The sequence below is a fragment of the Ceratosolen solmsi genome, unplaced genomic scaffold, assembly GCF_000503995.2.
Source record: "Ceratosolen solmsi marchali unplaced genomic scaffold, CerSol_1.0 scaffold47, whole genome shotgun sequence".
NCBI classification, from domain to species: domain Eukaryota; kingdom Metazoa; phylum Arthropoda; class Insecta; order Hymenoptera; family Agaonidae; genus Ceratosolen; species Ceratosolen solmsi.
Window position 1 is genome coordinate 5,184,868 of NW_011948419.1, and position 23,016 is coordinate 5,207,883.

General features: G+C 24.1%; 1 protein-coding gene across 1 annotated transcript in view; it reads left to right on the top strand.

Moving 5' to 3' along the window:
• Positions 1-19,067, top strand: part of Ae2 (anion exchange protein Ae2) — a 56,582-nt gene extending 37,515 nt beyond the window's left edge. Inside the window, exons 5-14 of the mRNA XM_011497533.1 lie at positions 91-172; positions 2,463-2,637; positions 3,037-3,266; positions 6,504-6,944; positions 7,514-7,793; positions 13,638-13,875; positions 14,544-14,906; positions 16,704-17,176; positions 17,327-18,009; positions 18,312-19,067. Coding sequence (XP_011495835.1) covers positions 91-172; positions 2,463-2,637; positions 3,037-3,266; positions 6,504-6,944; positions 7,514-7,793; positions 13,638-13,875; positions 14,544-14,906; positions 16,704-17,176; positions 17,327-18,009; positions 18,312-18,978 — 3,632 coding nt within the window. The 3' untranslated portion in view covers positions 18,979-19,067. The remainder of the gene's footprint in view (positions 1-90; positions 173-2,462; positions 2,638-3,036; positions 3,267-6,503; positions 6,945-7,513; positions 7,794-13,637; positions 13,876-14,543; positions 14,907-16,703; positions 17,177-17,326; positions 18,010-18,311) is intronic.
• Positions 19,068-23,016: the final 3,949 nt, after the last annotated feature.

Here is a 23,016-nt window from a genome sequence, read left to right on the forward strand (position 1 = left end):
TAAGTATATCAGAGTTATGATTTAAATAATGTATGTTAATTCCGCATAATTTTTTATTTCAGCGATAATAATTTTCTTTAATTATTACAGAACATCGGAAAAGAAGTTATCCACACCCACATATGCCTCTAAAGAGTCTTCATTCAAGATCTATGCGACGACATTTATCACCGTAAGTGATACATTTTTAATAATTTATTTTTATGATTTAGTATTATTTGATATATCTATATAATCTTTTTGTTCATAAGAAGATTCTATTTCAAATGCAATTAAATACATTTTTAGTATCAAGTACTAACGCATATATATAAATATAATATATTATAATATATTAAAATATATTATATTATATAATATATAAAATATATTAAAATATATAATATATATTCTATATTATATAATATATATATAATAATAATAATAATAACATTTTTAATAAAATATTTATCTACATTTATTAAGACTCTTTATTATTTTAATAATGAAAATAATCATGTTATGACTACAAGTAATACAAAATTAAATACAAAGTATTTAAGAATAATCATCTTTCAAACGCAGAATTGAAACTCAGAACCTTCTATTAGATAAAGTTTGACAAATTATTCTGTTTGACAAAAAATTGAAAATATAATGATTCTAAACAATGGTTACAAACTATTAATAAATATTAATATTAATAAATATCTTAATAAAAAGTCTAGTTATTAAAAAATTATCTTACTTAATTATACAAATATTACAAATGTTCATTGGTAATTGTTAATCTGACATGTCATTCAATAAGAAGATTCCATGTGTAATTTATTTTGAATTTACTTCTTCGTGATAGTATAAATAATATTATATTTTGGATTCTCGTATACAAGTTGATAAACTTGACTGAACTTGACTGAATTTTTTATAAAACCATTTTTTTTTTAATATTATATCTCACTTTTATTATAATAGTTGTATCAAAAAATAACGATGTCAAATATAAATACTCATAATAATCGCATAGAACTTCAAAGACATTAATTTTTTCATTTATCAATATATGTTTTGAAATTTTTTCTAATTTTCATTTTTAAATGAATATATTTTTACAATTTTTTATTAATTAATAGTAATAAAATGTTAAATTAAAGAAAATATTTTAGAAATACAAATATGTGGTGTTTATTATTTTAATTAATTTGAACGTTTTTATAAAGTTTATTAAAACCATCATGTATTTCAATATTTTTTTTTAACCTTCAAGATAAAAATTATAAGAATAACTATTTTTAATGTTGAGCATAAAGGGTCATGAATAACATATACATGAATTCGAGGTAATCTAGAAAAATCCTTTATCTTCTATTTTTCAGTTATAAATATTATTTACATTTCTTTTACATCTTTGTTGATAATTATATATCTATTACGTTTTAATTTTTTTTAATTATTTTACTTTTTGATGGTGTTTAAATTATGTCATATACAAACTTAAATTTAGTTTCTTAATTGATCCTTATAGGGTATTAACATTCAGAAACTTCTTCACAATGAATGAAATGTAAAAATTGTCCAATATATATTATAAAATAATTTTATTCCGTGTTTATATATTGTTTTATGTATTTAGAACAGAAGTTTATACAATTCTATAATTAATATTGCTTTAATCCAACACAATTATTTTATTAAAATATGTTAGCCATTCTTTAGATTAAAAAAGAAATTATATTATAAATATATTGCAATAGAATAATTAATGATATTATTGGATTAATTAAATAATAATTCTTAAGTTGAGTAAAAAATGCGTAAATTATAGGTAAAGTAAATTTTAATGACAAAAAATAATATACCATGTATTTTTATAGTATAATTATTATTAGTAAATATTTTTCTAAGAAATACTTATTAAAACTTTCTATGGTTTTAGTTTTCTTTGCATTTTTTGACATACTTTATTTTTAATAATAATTATTAGTTTTAAAAGAAAAATTTAATATAATTATAAGAAAAATTTAAGATTTATTCAAATAGCTATATTTGTAAATATTTTACATTTAAAATGTATTCATACTTAGAGTTTTAAATAGAAACATATTTTACTTACAATAAAATGTTTAAATTTCATGTGTATCTGTACTCAAATAATCAAGAATAAATTTTATTTTAAATAATACTTATATTTAAAATTACATATTTGAATTTAGTGAATATCAACATTAATGTTTATCACTCTTTTTTTTAATGAAATATTTCTTCAAACAATTTTTTTTTTTTGTAATACATATCTGTAAATATAATATCGTTATATGGTACCATTTTGAGAAATTATTTAAACTTGTAGTTGGATTAAATATTTTAAATAAAAACAGATCTGGAAAAAATATTTTATTAATCAAAAGAAATATATACTAATAGTGTAAGAATAGTGAGAAAAATTTAATAGAGAAAGTGTAAAAGAATTGTTTATGTTTCAGCGAAGGTTCTATAGGCTCCGAAAATAATTTGGAAGAAGAGGCGTTTACAAACGGTCTTAGCGGCAACGGTAATGTCCCAGTGTCGGACAGAACAGTGGACCAAATTAATTTATTCAATTACACAAAACCTCACTTGGAAGATGAAGAAGATAAAGAAGATTCTGATGATGGCAAAGTATGATTTTCTTTAACTTTGTACCTATAAACTATATAACTGGAACTTAATTATCATATATAGTTACAGTAAAGTACTGTATTATTTGTATTTCAAGAATTAATTTTTAAATAATTGAATATCAAGAGTTGTATATTTTACAACGGTATTTAACATATTACTATAATAATCTGATATTTCAGAAACTATTAAAATAATATTTAATATAATTCTAAAATCATTTATAAATATTTACTTAAGAATCATATTAATACTTATTATAAAAAAATTGAATGAAACTTTAAATATTAAAATTATTCAATGAAAAATATATAATTGTCACAGATATAATTATTATAAATAGTAATTAATGTTATTTCTATAAAAATTATGTTCATTATATGTCGAAAATTATAACAGGCTGAAGATGTTACCAAGCCACTTGCGGATATCGCGGAAAACATCATCAGCAGCGAAAGTGAAGCACCACTCTCTGAGAGGGCGGCTTCTTGTTTTAGCGAAAGTCCATCAATTGGTAGCCCGAGGGTGCAATTCGAGAAAATACGAGAAGAGGACGGACACGTGATGAGCGTCAATGAGTTCAGCGATGAAGACAGAAAGTGCCGGCGACATCATAAGCATGACCATAAGTGAGTATAAGACATTAAAATCGATCTATCTTAAATAGACTAATATATACATACATGTATATGTACTAATAATACTTTTTTCTATCATAAATAAACTACTATCCTACCACCATTTTACTGAACTAAATATTTAATTGCAATTTACCTACAATTATATTTCCAAATCCTTAAATCTTTCTTTCAAATTAAAAAATATATATTTTTTAATTAAGTTTATTTTGCAATAAATATAAATTTTATTTTAAATAATAATACATTATTTAATACAAATTTTAATAATTAATATTAAATTCAAGGAGTTGAAATTTTTCTAAAGTAATTAAGACAAGTATTACATTATAAATTTTTACGTATTTAATACACACAATCACACACGCGCGTGCGCGCGCGCGCGCATACACACACACACACACACACACACACACACACACATATATATATATACAAATTGCATATATAATTCATTTATTTCATAATTCATGCTTAAGAATAAATCTCAATGGTATCTTATTCTTTATTTTGTATATTTTTTTAATATAATCTTACATCATATTTTTTATTTTTATTAATTATTAAATAATTAAAAATGAATTAAATTTCTGGTATAAGAATTTTAATGGTATTAATAACATTTGCATAATAATAATTTATAATGTTTTCTGAATATTTAAAAAATGATGAAATAAAGTAAGTTAGTTATTTACTCATTTATATATATATATATATATAAATGATCAACTGAAATCTTTATGATATTTTTTATGCATATATTTAAGTATACCTTTTATTTATATTTGCAAGTGAAACAAACATTTAAAAAAAAATCAGAATTTATTGAGAAATATTCCACGAAATAATTAAAAAATGAGTTTTGAAAAATAATAAAGATGATATAATACATGTTATAATGCCCGAGTATTTAATGCCAAAGCTACCAGTTAGGTTTTTAATGAACGATTCAATTTTATGATATTTTTATATTATATAACTTAATTATTTCTATTTTAATGAATGTATAAAATTTCTAAAAAGTATCTATTTGCCCATCAATCAATTTATCTATTTATTTATATATTATATCTATCTATTAACATTCCTATCTGTTAAGGGGAAGAGAGAGAAAGAGAGAGTGTGCGTGAGAGAGAGAGAGAGAGAGAGAGAGAGAGTGAGTGGGAGAGGGAAAATCTAAGAAAGGATTAGTATTTGTGAGTTGCTACATGCAACTAGCATAAATGTGAGAAGACAGCTAGATCACTCGGCATGACTGCCAGATTTCTTGGCCAGGGTCCGTGTTTCAGGTCTTCATCATCATCGGAGCTTCCGAGACTCTCTGTGCGTGTAGTTCTCTTGGCTTGTACATGTACACACGCGCATGCGAGAAAAGAACTTAAACCATGCCTGTGCATTACGATCGTTCGTCCGATCGTATTGGTGATATCCGTCGGTACGATGTTTCTTATGGAAATAACAATTGCTAACAAGCCATTTGTTCATTTAATCGATTCATTAGTGTTTCAGTTCTGTATTCGCGGTTGAATAGTAATACACTATACGAACAGATTACATTGATTGGTTGGCTTTATGTGTTTGCGCTGGTGTTTCAAAAGTTTTGTAGTTTTAAAAATATTACGATTCCTTGGTTGGTGTCATAATACTTAAAAACATAAATATTATTTTCATACGAATTACAAAGTAAAGGATAAATTACTGAAATCCTGATAATATGCTTATGGCAGATAATAAAGTTTATATTATGTACTATGGAAATATGTATATCATAAAACATAAAAATATTAATTAATGAATTCTATGGAAAAATACTGTTAGTTTAAATTTGAAAATTTCTTGTATCAAATATTTGTTCTATATTTTAAGTGAAAACTTATTTCATCTTAATGAAACATCACTAAATAAATATATAATTTATCAAAATAAATTAAAAAGGTCTGTATAATTTTTTATTAATAATACATAATAGTTACAGTGAGAAAAGATTAAATACTAGTGAATCATAGTTCTTAATTTATTAAATTTTATTTGACATTAGGTTTTATTAAAAAAATTTTTATAAAAGATTAAGTAGCAAATTTTATAAATTATTTAAGTCTACATGTATTGGATCATTCGAATTAATTTAATTAATCATTCGAATTAGTTAATCATTCGAATTAGTGTTGTCTGGCAGAACGTGTCATTTCAGTGACATTGTATATATAAAGCACTGCATAACAAAAGAATTTCTCCTAATTGTACGTAACACGTATGTAAAAAATTTATTTGTCATTCATTTTCCTCTTTTTATAAAATTACACTCCAAAAAGTAAGTGAAAAGTAATCATATAATTTGTTATATAAATTGTGAAGATCATTTTCACTTTTAAGATTATAAGGTCAAGTAAGCACGAATATTAAACCTTCGAATAATGTAAATATAACCTCAGCAGGAGGAAAATTCGAACTTGAATGTCTACGCTTTACGAATGTGGATAAAGATAAGAAGCTCTGCCAATTTGACTCTGTAGAGCATGTACAAAGAAATCTGCTTACGTGCCAAAAAATAGTCGAGAATATTAACACTAATGTATATGTTACATTTATTCATCTTTATATGCCTCCTATCTTTTATAAGTTGTTAATTATATAGTTAATAAGAGGAGTTATTCATCTTGAATTAATTATATTGTATTCCAATAAGTAGAGTATAATTTTCTACTATGAGTAATTAGTTAAAGGTTTATATATCGAATTGCCTACTATATTAAATTTATTTTATTAATTGTATAATGAATTCCCTTAAGTAAGAACGTACTTTTTGGCATTCTTCTGAAAAAATTTCAATGAAATGTATAAAAATCATAGAATTATATTGTACCTATAATTTTGAAAAAATTAAAGTTTTATATGTACACTATATTGAATAAAAATAGAATTTTATATTTTATATTTATATCATAATAAGAATTTTTATGAAGCAAGTTACCTAATAATTAAGTATAAGGACGTTATAACTTGTTCAGCTGTTTCAGTTATAATAGGTATTTAAAATCGTAACATTATAAGAATATGCAGTTAATAATATTTGCTATATCTGTTATATCATAATATCTAGAAAACGCATTATGGTTTATAAAATTATAATCATTTTTTATTATTATTGTTTTTTAATATTCAAGTATAGAAAGTATAATTTATAATAATTAACGAATGAGACAGATATTTAATTCCCAAAATTTCTAGAAGACATCACCATCATCACCATTACCACCACAAGTCCCGAAAATATTCCCTGCAAGAGGATCCACAATGGCGAAAGCGCTCAGGAGCTGGTCTACCCGGCGAAAGTGGAGGGTTCCCCGGGACAGCAAGCGGGCGTCGAGTGAGCGTCCAACCCGAGGAAGCCAAGACTCTGCAGGAGCTGGATATCGACGACCTCGAATCTCACCGCAGCGACGATCCACGTGGAATGCGCCGCCACAAGGCCGCCCATCCGACCGTTCAGATTGGTAGGCGGAAAGAGGGTGGCATACCCCACGAGACATTCAAGAAGATGTACGATCATTCGCCCCACGAAGTTTTTGTACAGTTAGATGAGTTACACGGTATCGGTGAGGAACGTGAGTGGCGCGAGACCGCCAGATGGATAAAATATGAGGAAGATGTCGAAGAAGGCGCTGATAGGTATTAGAATACAATTTTAAATGTTGTCCTACTAAAATGATTTATTGACATGATGAAATGATTTTTTTATATCCAAGGATCCGAGGAATGATCCAATTTTAAAACATTCAAAAGGAAATATTGTTTTTAAATATTATTCAATGTATTTATTATGAATTAAGAATTTAGCAAGTTAATTTTTAAATTTCAATTCACTACCTGAACGTATATATTATATTACAAAAATTACAGAATATTTATTAAAAATGCTATAATTTAGATAATTGTGTGTCATTTAAAATTGATGTTATATATATATTTGTCGTATCATTTTTTTATCGAAATACTTATGTAAATTCAAGTGATAGATAAACTAATACATATAATAAATCTCGTTTGAACGTATGAATAATATTTAATAATATTCAATAAGCTAATTTCGGTTCTTTTGAGAAATGTAAATATTAATAAATTAACTTTTTAAGTTTGAACATATATTTTAATCTTTCTATTATCATTCCTGAGATTTTTAATTTAATGTATAATTCGGTATAGTATTGTATGTAATTTATTTATATTTTAATCGACAGATGGGGAAGACCACATGTAGCTTCTCTTAGTTTCCACTCACTACTAAATCTGAGACGGTGCCTTGAAACTGGTGTCGTACTGCTTGATCTCGAAGAGAAAGATCTTCCTGGACTTGCATATCGAGTTGTCGAACAGATGGTTGTCGAAGAGCTGATTCTCCCTGAAGATCGACCCGTTGTTATGAGAGCAATGCTGCTGAGGCATCGACACGTGCATGAGCATGATCGGGGATTTAGATTTGGGACAAAAAGAAATTGTTCGAGCTACACGAGTTTGCAGGTAAGGTTAATTTTAAGAACTATTTTTAACCTTCTAGTTTTACTCGAAATGTGAAAATGATTGTTTGAGAGATTAATTTTTAGCTGAATATATATTAACTGAAAACTTGCTACTTCCAGCTTATGTATAAACGTAATGCTTTTAAATTCTTATTTAAATTGCACACTAATTAGAATGTTATTATTTAAACTATAAGAGTCGGTATATTTGCATTCGTAAAAGTAAATAAATTAGGTTATTATTTCTTTTAATTATTTTATTGTTAATGAAATATGCGTATATGATTTATTATTTTGATGTAATTGAATAATATTATCTAATCATTTTTAATGGAAACAAGAAAATATTTTTTTTTATTTTACTTCTAATAATACTATAAATAAATAAATAAATAAAAGTGTGGGTGTGTGGGTGGGTGGGTGGGTGTGTGTGTATGCGTGCGTGCGTACGTGCGTGCGTAAAATCTACGTTTGTAAATGACATTGTTCAATAAAACAAAAATATTATTTTGAGCTATATGATTAATAATCAGTGTTATAATTTATTATTTTTTATTATATATCTATATATACATAATAATTGATAGAATTTCATTAATATATTGTTATGAATAATGAAAATTGTTTTGTTAATACTGGACAATATACATCTAGTATTCTTTATAATTTATTGAGTGTTATTGTTAGAATGTAATTGTCGTATATATGTTTTAGACAAAATTTGGCACATAATATGGCTAAAAATTAATAACTCTATTCAAAATAGTATTTAGTACATGAAATTATCTTATTATAAAATTAATGTCTATATAAAATAAACATTTCAATTTATTAAAATGAAATTATTCGCTGTACTAGTATGTATCTTGCTCACAGATAAATATTTTACTTATATTTATTTACATAGATATCAAAATGTATTCATATATATTTAATTATTAGTTTTTACTTAAGCTATAAAAAATCGACACTATTAATCATTACAATTAAATGATGTATTTCTCCTTTTTTATGAATATTTCCATATTGTAGTCCTTATATTGACATTAACGATACTAATGAATAAGTTATAATATTATAAACTTATATATATTTTATAGAAAAGTCGAAAATATTTTTGATATTAATAAAATAATTTTTATTATTAAAATATTTTTATTAATTATTATAAATTATTAAAATAAAAAAATTAAAAAATAATTAAATATTTTTATTATTTATTTTATACTCTAAATAAATACAATACAATAATCTTAAATATAAAATTTTTAATAAGAATGCAGTAAGAAAAATTTAAAATTATTTATTTATTTATTTATAATATAATTAAAATAATATATTATCTATTATAAAATATATTGGAGATACCATTTATTATTTTTCAGAACCATGAACTAATTTTAGAAATTACAGCAAGCATTAAAAAAATGAAACATCGAAGTTAGATTTTTAATTTATTATCTTCTCTTACTCATAAATTAGTAGTTCGTATAATTTATATTTTAATGTTTTAAAATATTATATGCTTTAGTGGAATGATTTTTCTTTTAGATGCAATCAATGATGCTTCATATATATTTTTTAACTAAAATTTTTTAGTTAATACGTTATTAATGGTATGGCTACACATAGAATTTTGATAGTCAAATTTTATGTAAACCATACCATAATATTTAACGAGTAGAAGAAAATGTTTATTATTCCGTATAGTATTTAAATTTTTATAATAAATCTTTGAGCATGTTTATAAATCATTGTTTATAAATAATATTACCTTAACAGTTAATTAATGAAAAAAATTCTTCCTACACTCAAAGCAAATTTTACAATGATTTCTTACAAATATATTAAAAAATATATATTTTGACTAGTAAATAAATGGCAATGTAATTAGAATGTTCTACTTATTAACATTAATTAGTCTTTCTGAATTTACCCAGTAAATGGTAAATATTATTATATAACTAATAATTTGGAAATATTATGTTTCTCAGTTAGTAATAAATAAATATTACTTATTATGAAAAAATATATAATTTTGTTTATTTTCATTTTCATTTAATATTAAAATTTGTGCTACATACGTAAAGCAATCTGTTTTACAAGTAAAAAACATATAATTACTTCTGTTATATAAAATTATTTTATTTTATAAAAATATAATTTCAATGAAAGTGAAGATCCGCAAAATTGATTGCATATATAATCTTATTGGATATTTACTAGATTAGCTTAGTATTTTAATATATTCTACTGTAAAAAAATTCGATTGACTGATTGCCAGTACAATCCTGTCTTGTTTCCACAGTCTATCTGGTTTGACGAGGAAGATGCTTCGCGGGAAGGTGCTGAAAACAATGTAATTAAAAGTTGACAAGTCTCCCTTTTCGTTACTTTTAAATCCCATCACAAATTTTTGCAAAAAGTTTGGACTTCTATTATTATTAAACAATTGTTAATTTTTATTTCACACTTTTGTCTTTGAACAATCTAGTAATTATTTAAAATATAAAAATCAGTAACCCTACATTGTAATTATAATATAAGCATGATATATTTTACACGAACTAACAAACAATATTCTGAAAAATAAATCGTGAAAAATATATTTATGTATCATTTTTATAATTTATAATGCCAGTTTATGAATACAAAAAAATTAATTTTGATGTTGAAAATTTGTTTTGTCTCCAATTATCAATAACGCATAATCCGTGATCATATAATTATTTACAAATTTTATATTTTAATAGTGAAATGTATTTTTCAACGCACCATCTATCAATTAAAAAAATAAATCATAAATTTTAATCGATATAAAAAAATAGAAAATGTTTCATTGAACTATGAAATCAATTTTATTTGTGAATAACATTTAATTTTATTAAATAGTTGAAACAAAAACAAGTAAATTAAACTTTTATTTGCTTTTATTTGCTAAATTTTTATATATCTTTTACATACCCATGATTATATAAATTTGAATTTCAAAATAATGAATCGAACAATTATAATTGTAACAAATATTGACTTAATACGCCATGTACATTAAAATATATTTTTATTACATTTATTTAAAAAAAAAAATCAACATAAAAATACAGATTAATTTTTACATAATAAATTTTAAAAATAAACATAAAAAAATAATTTTTGTTTTATAAAAATTAATAATAATGTGTATTTTTATCATTTTATAACATCCTTAATTTGTATATGTAGAATATTAATATTATATTTATTATCTATTAGTTTTGTATTAAATATATTTGTCCTCTATATATTTATCATCAGTCAATTAAAAACTTTAAATTTAAAAAATACTAAACACTAAAGATAGTTGTGGTAAAAATTAAAAAATTTATTTTTCAATGATAACATATAATTTTTCGATGATAATTAAATTTCAAAATATCAGAAAAATGATTCCCCTTTATTAAAAATAACGATTGTTAGTAAAATAGAAATAATACTTATAAAATTTATTTTGTTAAAAATAATATAAATATACGTAAAACCTAAATTATATACATTAAATTATATAAAAATTAAAAATAAAAATTATACAAATTATGACACAGAAATATAAAAGATAAAAAATATGCAAATTGAATTATATAAATATAAAACACAAAAATATAAATTTTCCTAAATTTTATAAAATTTATGAACACATTAAAGAGTAATCGAATAGAATTTTTATAATATTAATTGTTTCATAACAAGTTTATATATAATATTTTATTATTCTATTATTTAAAAATACAAATAATGAATAAAAATATCAAATACCATTTTTGGTATGAAATCATAGTTTTTTATCCAAATGTATAATTATAATTTTGAACAAAATCATGATTGTTTATAAATAATTTATAAAAAATATACTATTATTTAAGAAATTATTGTTTGAAAAATTGAAAATTGAAATATGTATTTATAAATATAAAATGATATATATTATATTATATATAAATATAATATTTTTGGTATTAAATTTTCGTTATAAAAAGGAGAATGATACGTTTCTCATTTAGGACTCTTTTAATTGTATAATAATAGTCGAAAATCATACTTAATATATTACTATAATGTTGTGATTTATTATTACTCCTTTTTGTAAACAATTTATATTCATTGGAATATGTAAAAGGTTATGAAACTACTCTGTATTATCGATTCATACGACTTTAAATACAAATAATAATTATAATACCTTAATTTTAATTTTATAAAAATATCTATAAGAGTATTTTTTAATCTAAAAATAATATTTCACTAAAATGTATTTAATTCATAATCAAGCGCAATTAAAATGATATTGGAAAGTATAATTTATATCATAATACGAAATTTCATTTATATCATACTTTAATAAAAAATATTTCAATTTCTGAAATACTGTCTATAATATTGTGATCGAAAAAATTAAGAAATAATATTAAAAAAAAAACAACTTTTTTGATAAAATACCAAAAATATTAATGGTTGTAGGTTGTTAGACAATAACTAAAGTATCAGTGGTAACAGAATTCGTTAAATATACTATAAACAGTTTCAAACGTACTTGTTTGCAGCTTGCATTATTTTGCTTAATTTTCTGAATCGTACATACTCACATAAATGTGTGCACACAATTAAGAACATAACATGGAATTTTTTGTTATATTATGTTTTTCCGTATTTTCAACTGTTTTTCTTTTTGCGTTTTTATATCTCTAATAATAATAATATTATAAATAATAATTTGAGATCTATATATTATTTAGTAACTGTTTAAATCATATTATATCATTGCCAAAAGCTTGTAGCCATGGCAGCACCCCAATCAATACTGTGCATGGAATGAACTATATACTTAGTTTCCGAACTGCGATCTTTGTCCATCTTTCATATATAATTGTGTGACATTCGATTTTCACTATCCTATGATTCATTGTCGTATATCATCCATAAATTCCACTAGCTTTTTTTGTTAAAAAGTGTAGTACACCTGATTTTTTTTTATATCAAAGTTGTATTATACCTACATATTATAATAATAAATGTAGATGATTAAATGCATATTTAAACGTATAGACATTTTACATTATATTTCGGTCATCAATTTAAATATTAAATTATTTTGATTATCAATTTCAGATTTATTTATTTAGTGTATTATTTCTTGGTTTGTAATGATTAATTTTTTTAAAGAGAATAAATATTAGAAATTAAAAATTTGTTTGTTTGAGTTCTTTATAATAATTGTGCTATAATTTTAAGGTTTAGTAAAAATATTAACTTAAATTTTGCTGAAAATGATTAGCTATATGCAATTGATAGGATTTAAATATTTAAAATTTTAACTAGATAATGAAAAAAAAGTTAAGCACTTCGGTAATAAATATTATTTACTATGCATAAAAATATAATGTCTCTAAACAAAATATTATAAATAAATATAAGGAATCCTATTTTTATAAATAAAAATAATATATATTAATATTATACTTAATCAATTTTATAATCTTATTTAAATAACAAAAAAATATGTAATTTAAAAACAGCAGTTTTAAATTAAGAAGAAATACTTTTGTTTATTTTAATATATATTTCGATATTGTGGACAAAAAATTTTGGAGAATCAAATAAATTGATAATGTATGTATATTTTTGTTTTTATCTCATCGAACAAAATTAAATAGTTATCACATACATCTTCGAATATTTGACAAATCCTTATTTAAAAATCATTTTATTCGCATCGTTTACACTGTATGCCAATCCCTTCCATTAAGCGAGAAACTCAAACCATATTAATAAATAATGAAACATAATAATATAAAGCTAATTTTGTCGACAGAATTTACACGATTCGAAACCAAAGATCATTGCATCGAATCAAGCTCTGGATAGTAATCACACAACGGTCGATATAAAGGAGGAGCTCACGTTTACTAGTAGTAATGAAGACATGAAGAAGGGCCACAACGAGTATATCTTAAAAAGAATACCAAGTGGTGCTGAAGCAACCGTTGTGCTCGTGGGGGCAGTTGACTTTCTTGACCAACCAACAATTGCTTTTGTACGATTGGCTGAGGGTATGTTTGACTTTTTTTCTTTATCTATGTTTATATGTAACTATCCTGGCTTACTGAAGTGAAGATCTTCAAAATAAGCATGTATCGTTGGAATTCCTAATGTTTTATGGATAATATAATTATTATTACAACAGGATTTTATTATTTCGATAATTGTCTAGTGATTTAATACATTTTCACTTGTATTTGTTATATTTGTAATTTGTTTTAATTTTAAGTATATAAGTAAGGAAAAATTAACAAAATTATTGAAAAATAGAATATAAAGTTATTAGTACATTAAACAGCTTGAAAATAATTCTATCGAAAACTAATATTTATAACTTTATAATATGCTATATAATATTGTTATTCAATCATTTTGTTAATACTACTCTTAATTAATGTATTTGTACTAAAAGTAAGTACTTTAAGTAGTAAGTTTTTATAATATTAGTGAATAATGGATAGATGTAAAATTTATTTAAGAAATTAAATGTATTATAATGTCGATGAAATGATTATTAAAGTAATTATATTTGTTATTAAATTTTAATTTACATAAAAAATTTCTAATATTTAATTTTCTTCTATATAAATAATCTCATGATAGATTTCCTTATTTCAATTACTTTTTATAGATCGTACAGATTTGCATGTGTATAAATACGATTTTTCATGATCTTTAGGTATCTTGATCCCGGCCATTACCGAAGTAACCATACCAGTAAGGTTTATGTTCACTCTACTTGGACCGCGAAACTCTGACTTGGATTATCATGAGATTGGTCGGTCTATATCTACGCTAATGTCGAATACATCGTTCCATAAAGTCGCTTACAAGGCAAACGAGAGACGTGAGTTGCTCTCTGCTATTAATGAATTCCTTGACGATTCGATCGTCCTTCCACCCGGCGACTGGGAGAGACAGGCCCTGCTGCCCTTCGATGAGTTGAAGGCCAAGAGTGAAGCTATTAGGAAACGCAAGGCTAAGGCCATTGAAGAAAAGAAAAAGAAGCAGATACAAAGTGAATCGACAGTCGTGAAAAAAGGTTCGTTCGAATTACTTTTACATGAACCTCGTTATTCTTATTTAACTTCATCATGAATATCATAATTGAGACGTTAACTCTTGGAAATATGGAGCACTCGTTTCAAATAAATGTACGCACATTCGCGCGCGCACGCGCGCGCTCGCACACACACATAAATTTTATGTATAGATGTAATTTTTTATAGAATTTATAATTTTAAATTAAATTCATTAAATTGAATTAATTGAATTTAATTATATACAATTCTATAGCAAATACGTTAAACGAATTATAAAACTACAATTTTTAATAAATTTAGAAACTTGATTATAAAATGATTTTATTTTATCTACATGATTTTATTTTAAAAATATTTATAAGTTTAGGTATAAAAAATAGTATCATATGAGCACGAAAGTTTTGATTTTACTTTAAATTGTAGTTGTCGTTATATGTATCTTGAAAGTCTAAACGTATATATTATTTGATTTTAATCTTTGTAATAAATTTATTAGGATGTTAATATCAATCAATAAATAATGCCGTTACTTATTGTAGTTCTAGTTTAATTTCTATATATTTTAACTATGTTTTGATTTGATTAAAATTTATCATTGTTTAAAATATTTGATTGAAATATTATTGAATTTTATAATATTTTGAAATCTTTCAACAAATTCAATTAGCTCAGATCGTTAATTGAATTTTATTTTCGAATGAATGTACTAAAAATTAATGTAATGTTCAATTTCTTTTACATGTAAAATATCTTTTTAATATTTTAATATATATTATCTAAATAAATGTAGAGCTCGAATAAAGCTTCTATTGATGATTATTATAGATTTTTTACATACAATTCATATCTATTAATAAAATAAACAAAAACAAAATAAAACTTTTAATAAAATAATAAAATAATATGGATGTTAATGCATACCGTTGAATAGTTTCATTTAATTTCAGTTAACTCATTATAGGAATTGTTTTTAATGTTAATTATGGTGGGAATTAATACGAAAATAAACATAATAATGTATTCCATTATTCATACCCGCAAACGACTCTTGACTTGGTTACTATTGTTACTATTTCTTGTTTTCACTAGTTAAATAATTCAGATTTAAAATCATTAAATAAATTTTGATAAAATCTCAGTTTTATATTTTCTATTAAGATTAATGCACCAATTTTTATATAAAAAATATTTTTTATAATCATACAGATTTATAGAGATAATAATAGTTTTATACGTTTAATAATATACACATTTAATACCGTATATAAATATTTAAAAATAAAAATGTAAATTATTGTGTTAGCAAAAAGAATTAGTATGTAGCCCTTAATAGAAATATAGCAAAATTGTGATAATTATGATTTTGATAAGTTTCTATCTTTATTAGCATTAGTTATTTTATATTTTGCTTAAAAAATGGGATTTTTATGCTGAAATTATAATTGAAAACATTATAAGGAATTACATGAATATACATATATAAAAAATTATTCCAAATGCTCCACAATTTCATTATTATTAATTTGAAATTCATTGACAATTTGTATTCTGTATTAGTATTAAGATTAGAGAAATATTGTTCATTATATAAAATTTATTAACTCACTTTCTTAATTGTCTTAAATGAATAATAAAATTGCGTAGTTATAAATTAAAGAATAAATAAATAAATAAATGGATTGAAAATTGTTTATAAATATTTTTAAATGTTATATGCCAGAATCGTTTGGTATTAAATAAAATGATGAATAATTTATCTGAATAGACAAAATGGCTGATTATATTATTTATCATAGCGTTACTTGCAAGCGAGGATGAAAAGAAACCACCAGATGACAACGACCCATTACGTCGTACACGTCGACTTTTTGGCGGTTTAATAAATGACATTAAGCGGCGCTATCCCTACTACCTCTCAGACTTTACGGATGGCCTTAGCTCATCCTGCCTCGCTGCCGCTATTTTCATGTACTTCGCTGCTTTGTGTACGGCTATCACTTTCGGAGGTCTCATGAGTGATAAGACTCACAATGTCATCGGCATTTCCGAGACTCTAGTTTCGTGCTCGTGCACTGGTGTTATTATGGCCTTATTTGCAACACAACCACTGGTTATTATTGGAACAACCGGACCTCTGTTACTTTTCGATGAAAGCTTGTATAACTTTTGTTTGGCCAATGGCTTGGAATTTCTTACTATGAGAGTATATATAGGTGCTTGGATGGGAATTATTGCTTTGACTATTGCATGCGTCGAAGGTTCAGTACTGGTAAGTATTTAATAATTTAGTTTAAAAAATTGTATAAATTGTTATTTCTATTAATATTAATATAAATATAATAATATAAAATAATATAAAAATAATATAAAACTATATTAATATTCTTTTAATGTTTAACGATAAAACTGTCATTTTCAGGTAAGGCTTTTCACTCGCTTTACTGAAGAGATTTTTACCGGCTTGATCTCTATCCTGTATATCGTTGAAACATTCATTAAGCTCGTTAACTATTTTAATCTAAACCCACTTTTACCGGAATATTGTTTCAAACCTAAACTTGGCAATAATACAACTATTTATCAAGATACGATGCAGCAGCCAATAGCCAATGCTAGTAACACCGATATTTTGCGCTTGAGCGAATTAATTGCTGTATCACTGTATGGTAATCGTACTGATTTACAATCTAATCAGGAGCAGTTTATGCAGCTCACGTTGATTCCCAGTTACGAGAGAAATGGACTACGGATTAATCAGCCAAATACTGCGCTTATGTGCACTATACTTTGCCTCGGTACTTTCCTGGGTGCCTACTACTTAAGAATTTTTCGCAATAGTCACTATCTAGGCAGAAGTGCACGTAGAGCGTTTGGTGACTTTGGCGTACCTATCAGTATTATTACTTTCGTACTAATTGATTATCTAGCTGGCGTACAAACGGAAAAATTACTAGTACCAGAAGGTCTGACACCGACAATGCCTGGTAGAGATTGGCTTGTCAGCCCTGTCACGGGGGATGTGCCACTTTGGATGGCGTTAGCGTGCTGTGTTCCAGCTTTGCTCGTTTACATTCTTGTTTTCATGGAGACCCAAATTTCCGAGTACGTGCTTAAATTTTTAATAATCATTTTTTAACATATTTTAAATTATATTTTAAATGTAAATAGTATATATATATATATATATATTGATACAAAAAAATAAAATATTCGCTGTTTACTTTTTCAATGGTTGACATTAACAGTAGCTTTTATTGGTAAAAACTTTAATACTTACTCGATACTTTAAATTTATAATAGTATTTTAATGGTTAATAATAGCGTTTCCATGAACTTAATTATTGAGTATATTTATTGAAGATGCGTTAATTAGCGGTATGTAATCTTATTTTATTAATTCATAGGTTGATCATCGACAAAAAGGAGCGTAAATTACGTAAGGGCAACGGCTACCACATGGATATAGTCGTAGTCTGCTTAATGAATTTCGGTTGTGGCCTAATGGGAGCACCGTGGTGCTGCGCTGCTTCCGTGCGCTCTTTGACACACGTGAATGCCGTGACTGTGATGTCACGCACCCACGCACCTGGTGACAAGCCGCATATTGTCGAAGTAAAGGAGCAACGAGTTTCCTCCCTCTTAGTAGCCGTCCTTGTAGGAGTTAGTGTACTCATGGCTCCCCTTCTGCGTCGCGTACCAATGGCAGTACTTCTTGGCGTCTTTCTCTACATGGGTATTTCTTCGACAAATGGTGTTCAGCTCTTCGATCGCGTCAAACTCTTCTTTATGCCGGTCAAGCACCATGGCACCGCTAACTATGTGAGACGCGTACAGACGTATAAGATGCATGTTTTTACCCTAGTACAAATCACATGTCTTGTTGTACTTTGGATCGTCAAAAGCACTAAAGCCGCCCTCGCACTACCGTTCTTCCTCATACTTATGATACCGCTTAGAGCTCAAATGAGGTACTTCTTTAGTCCAGCCGAGCTCAGAGCACTAGACAGTAAAAACCCTGATAACGAGGAAGATGAACCAGATTTTTATGAGGAAGCGCCACTACCTGGTTAGAGTCAGTGCCTTATTATTCCAATTCCTAAATCTTTTTTTCTTTGTACCTCGTCTAGTAATCTTCCGCCCTTTTAAATTTGTTCGTAGCTCATTGACTATTATTATATGATTTTATTTCATTTCTGCCATATTATTTGTTTTTTTATAGTTTACATTTTTTATCTGACAATTTTAAAAGAATTTGAGGAATCAAGTATTCATACAAAATGTAATGTGTGTAATTTTAAAGGCATGTATATGACTTGTTTCATTTATCAACTAGTTAAACTAGTAGGTTGTAGAAATTTATGGAAATTACGAGTAAAATCTACATATTTTAAAATATTTTTTATTCAAAGTATCTCTTAAAATAAATATAATTTTTGTGTCGATTACTTATTTGTATATAAAAATATTGAAATTTCTGCTTTAATAATATAATCAGTATTTCATTGATTTTTTTATTTATATTAATTTTTACTTATAATTTTTTAACTATATTATTCTAAAATTTTATGCTATTCCTAAAAATAAATTTAATATATTTATAATCAATAATAATTTTTTTAACTTTTAACAATTTAACATACATAAATCGGGACAAGTAATTTTAAAAAGATTAAGTGTTGTTTATAATTTTATGTTATTTTCATACTGAAATTTGAATATAAACTACATTTCAAATAATTACTTCTTATACTTAATAATTATTTAAACTATATACGAGATAATTTCGTGTATTTGCATATTTTTATTGTTTATTGTGACAATGAACAGTAAATTTTTGCTACTACTGGAATACACGTAAGCAATGGTATAAAATATTTCTTTATTAAAATAAGAATTGTAAATATAGTAACGATGATGTTTATACTAAATGTTATCATAATCTATTATTTTTATATTAAAAAGATACATTTGATTAAATACATATTCAAGAACTTATTAATAAAAAAGTTCAAAACATAAAATAAAATATATGAATTCTCTAGAAATATTTCATGGTATGAAGTAATCATATACTTTGTTTATTATCAATAAAAAATGAAATAAAAATATTCATTTTATACTAAAATATTCGTATTCAGTCTATTAAATTGTTATATATAACAAACATTTGATGCAATACATTAAATTATTAATAATATTTAGTCTTACATATTAACAGAATTTTTCTGTATTTGAATTTTTTTTTAACGTTGTTTAGTTCTAAATCTTTAACTAACTATTAGTTTATCTTTTACACAAGGCTAGGATCTTATATTAGAAAAATCTTAATAAGTTAATACTCTCTACTTAGTTCTCAGTAATATCATTATATGTTTTTATAATTTCCATGTGCTATTTATAATTTTAGTTACTATTAAATTAATAACGAGAAGAAATTAATGAATGTGAATTTCAAAAATAAAGTTTTGAAACTATGTTTTAAGCAATCTAAAAACATTCCCATATCAGTATTTGAATAAAGTAATAAATACCCTATGGAGTCTAAATTGCATTATATCTTTTCAAAAACTTAATCATGAATCTCGTAAATAACTAGGAAATATGGAATATAGTAATTGAGATTTAATTAGTAATCGTTATCTCAATAATTACATCTTCTGTGTGCAAACAATGTATTCTTGAGGAATTGGATAAGATCCTATATTAGCATTGACAATTATTATAAACAAATTTAATTGAAACATTTAAGAGTAAAATTACATTAGGATGAGTTTTCTGTATAATTTTAAATATTAATCCACCAATTATATATGTGCCTATTCTTAACATATCTTTAATGACATTCTAACTTTTTATTAAGAATATTTTTGTAGTTTATCTTTTGGGATTCTAATAGGTTCTGAAATAATATACAATTATTTGGCTACAATTATTACGACGTTAAAATATTTATGTAGATTATTCATATTCTAACTTTTTTCAATTTTTTATTAATATTGCCCAGAATCTACTTATTATCATTTCTGCATCTTCAATATATGCGTAAAACCGATGTAATGTACAAAGTACTTTTAGATATATTTGAAATTCAATAGTAATAACATAAACTCAACAAATTTTAATATATATTATAACTTTTAAGAATGGTATGTCAGATAATTCATTAATTTTCATTGTTAAAAAAAGGTTTTAATTCTTTTAGATTCAATTAGTCAAATTAGAAAAAGGGATTGTTTATTTATGAACATATTCATTGTTCAATAATAAGAAAATATTACTATTCATTCATAATGTTAACGATGAAATTGCATTTAACATTATAATATGCAGAATATAAACTAATTATATACCTTTAAATATAAAATCATTGTTATAGATTTAAACTGAAATTCATTCAGTACCATCCGACAAATCCTTTTATTTATAACTATTTTCTTTTATGTGATGTGCTTCTATTACTGGTTATCTTTTACTCGCATTTCATATTAAATTACATAACAATAAAAGACCCAAAACTTTGATTTTAGTCTTGTACATGTATGCACACTAGCACATGTGCGTGCACACAAACGCGCACGCATTAATAATATTTTTGTATATCATTACTCTTAATTAATTTAAGTTTTCTATCTTTATCTTATCATCTCCATACCAAGTAATGTATATTCACTTCCTGTTAACATCATTTTTATTAACAAATTCTGAATTCTAAACCATTTAAGGAAAATATATAAAATAATAATTTAATATAAAAGAGAATTACTAATTTATACACACATATTTCTTACAAAAAATTTTATTCGGTTTATATTATTTTTTTTTTTACTTAATTTTATTTTCATTTTTATTGTGAATTATGTAATTACAAAAAGCTTTGTTATTATCAAGCCTTATTATCAAGCATTACCTTATTATCAAGAATATTTAATTTTCATCAATAAAAATAAATAAAATACTTCTTGGTATCTATGAACGTTAAAAAAATTAATGAAATTCAAAATATTTCTGAAAGGTAAAGTGAATATCATTATATTTGACTTGTACATAAATTGCATATATAAATTTTATTTCACATATATATATATATATATATATATATATATATATTATAAAAGAGTTGGTGAGTGATTTGTTCTTATCAATTGTTAAATAATTTTTTATTTATAAGAACATCATTTCATTATCTAAATCTCAACATTTAATTATTTTATTTTTAATTTACATTAAGTGTAATATAAGTTTTCATAATATTCTACAAAATCTTATGTTTTTGAAGAAAGAGCAAAACTAATACTGTTTCAGTTTAAAATTTATTTATTTTTGTTGAAAATTAGAAAAATTCAAAATTATTTAAAATATATTTTTTGTAAATATATATATGAATATGTTATAATTAAAATATAAAATATACATACGCTCATATGGTACCTCTATTAGCGCCTTACTTTAATGTAATATATTTATATAGTTTGAAAAAATGAAATTCTAATGTTTCTCATGTATTTTTATACTTGAAGAATAACAACAAAATTGTTGTATTATCTCGAAAATTCATAAGTAAAAGTGGTCATCCAGTGATAGAAGATGATTTTCTAAATAATCTTTAATTCTTCTTTTAAGATACTTAACATTCTTTCACCTAGCAGAAAAATTTATAATATTTATAATAAGAGCATTAACGGTTATAGATTTAATCTAAAAATTTATGAAAGTAGGTAAATAAAAAATTATTTCATTATATTCAAAATAATTGACATTATAAACAAAAATATCGAAGTGTACAAATTTAAAAGTTATTTATTGTTTAATCATAATATTATATTGTCTGTAATATCTCGCAATGGATAAGATTTCAGATCTTACAGTGAAATATTCGCGAGTAAAATTTTCTGCTATGGTCATGCTTATTGCCAATTTTGTGCTCAACACTGTTGATTACAGATGGTTTTAGGGCCTACACTGTGGGCAGAAAAAAAGAGAGTGCCAAAGTTATTTCCAGCAACTCATCATGACTCTTTTTGATTAATTATCAATTTAAATTTTTAATCTAATTCATCCGTATTCAAGTTTTTAATCACAATGAATTTCTTCCTTATTTTGATATCTAGT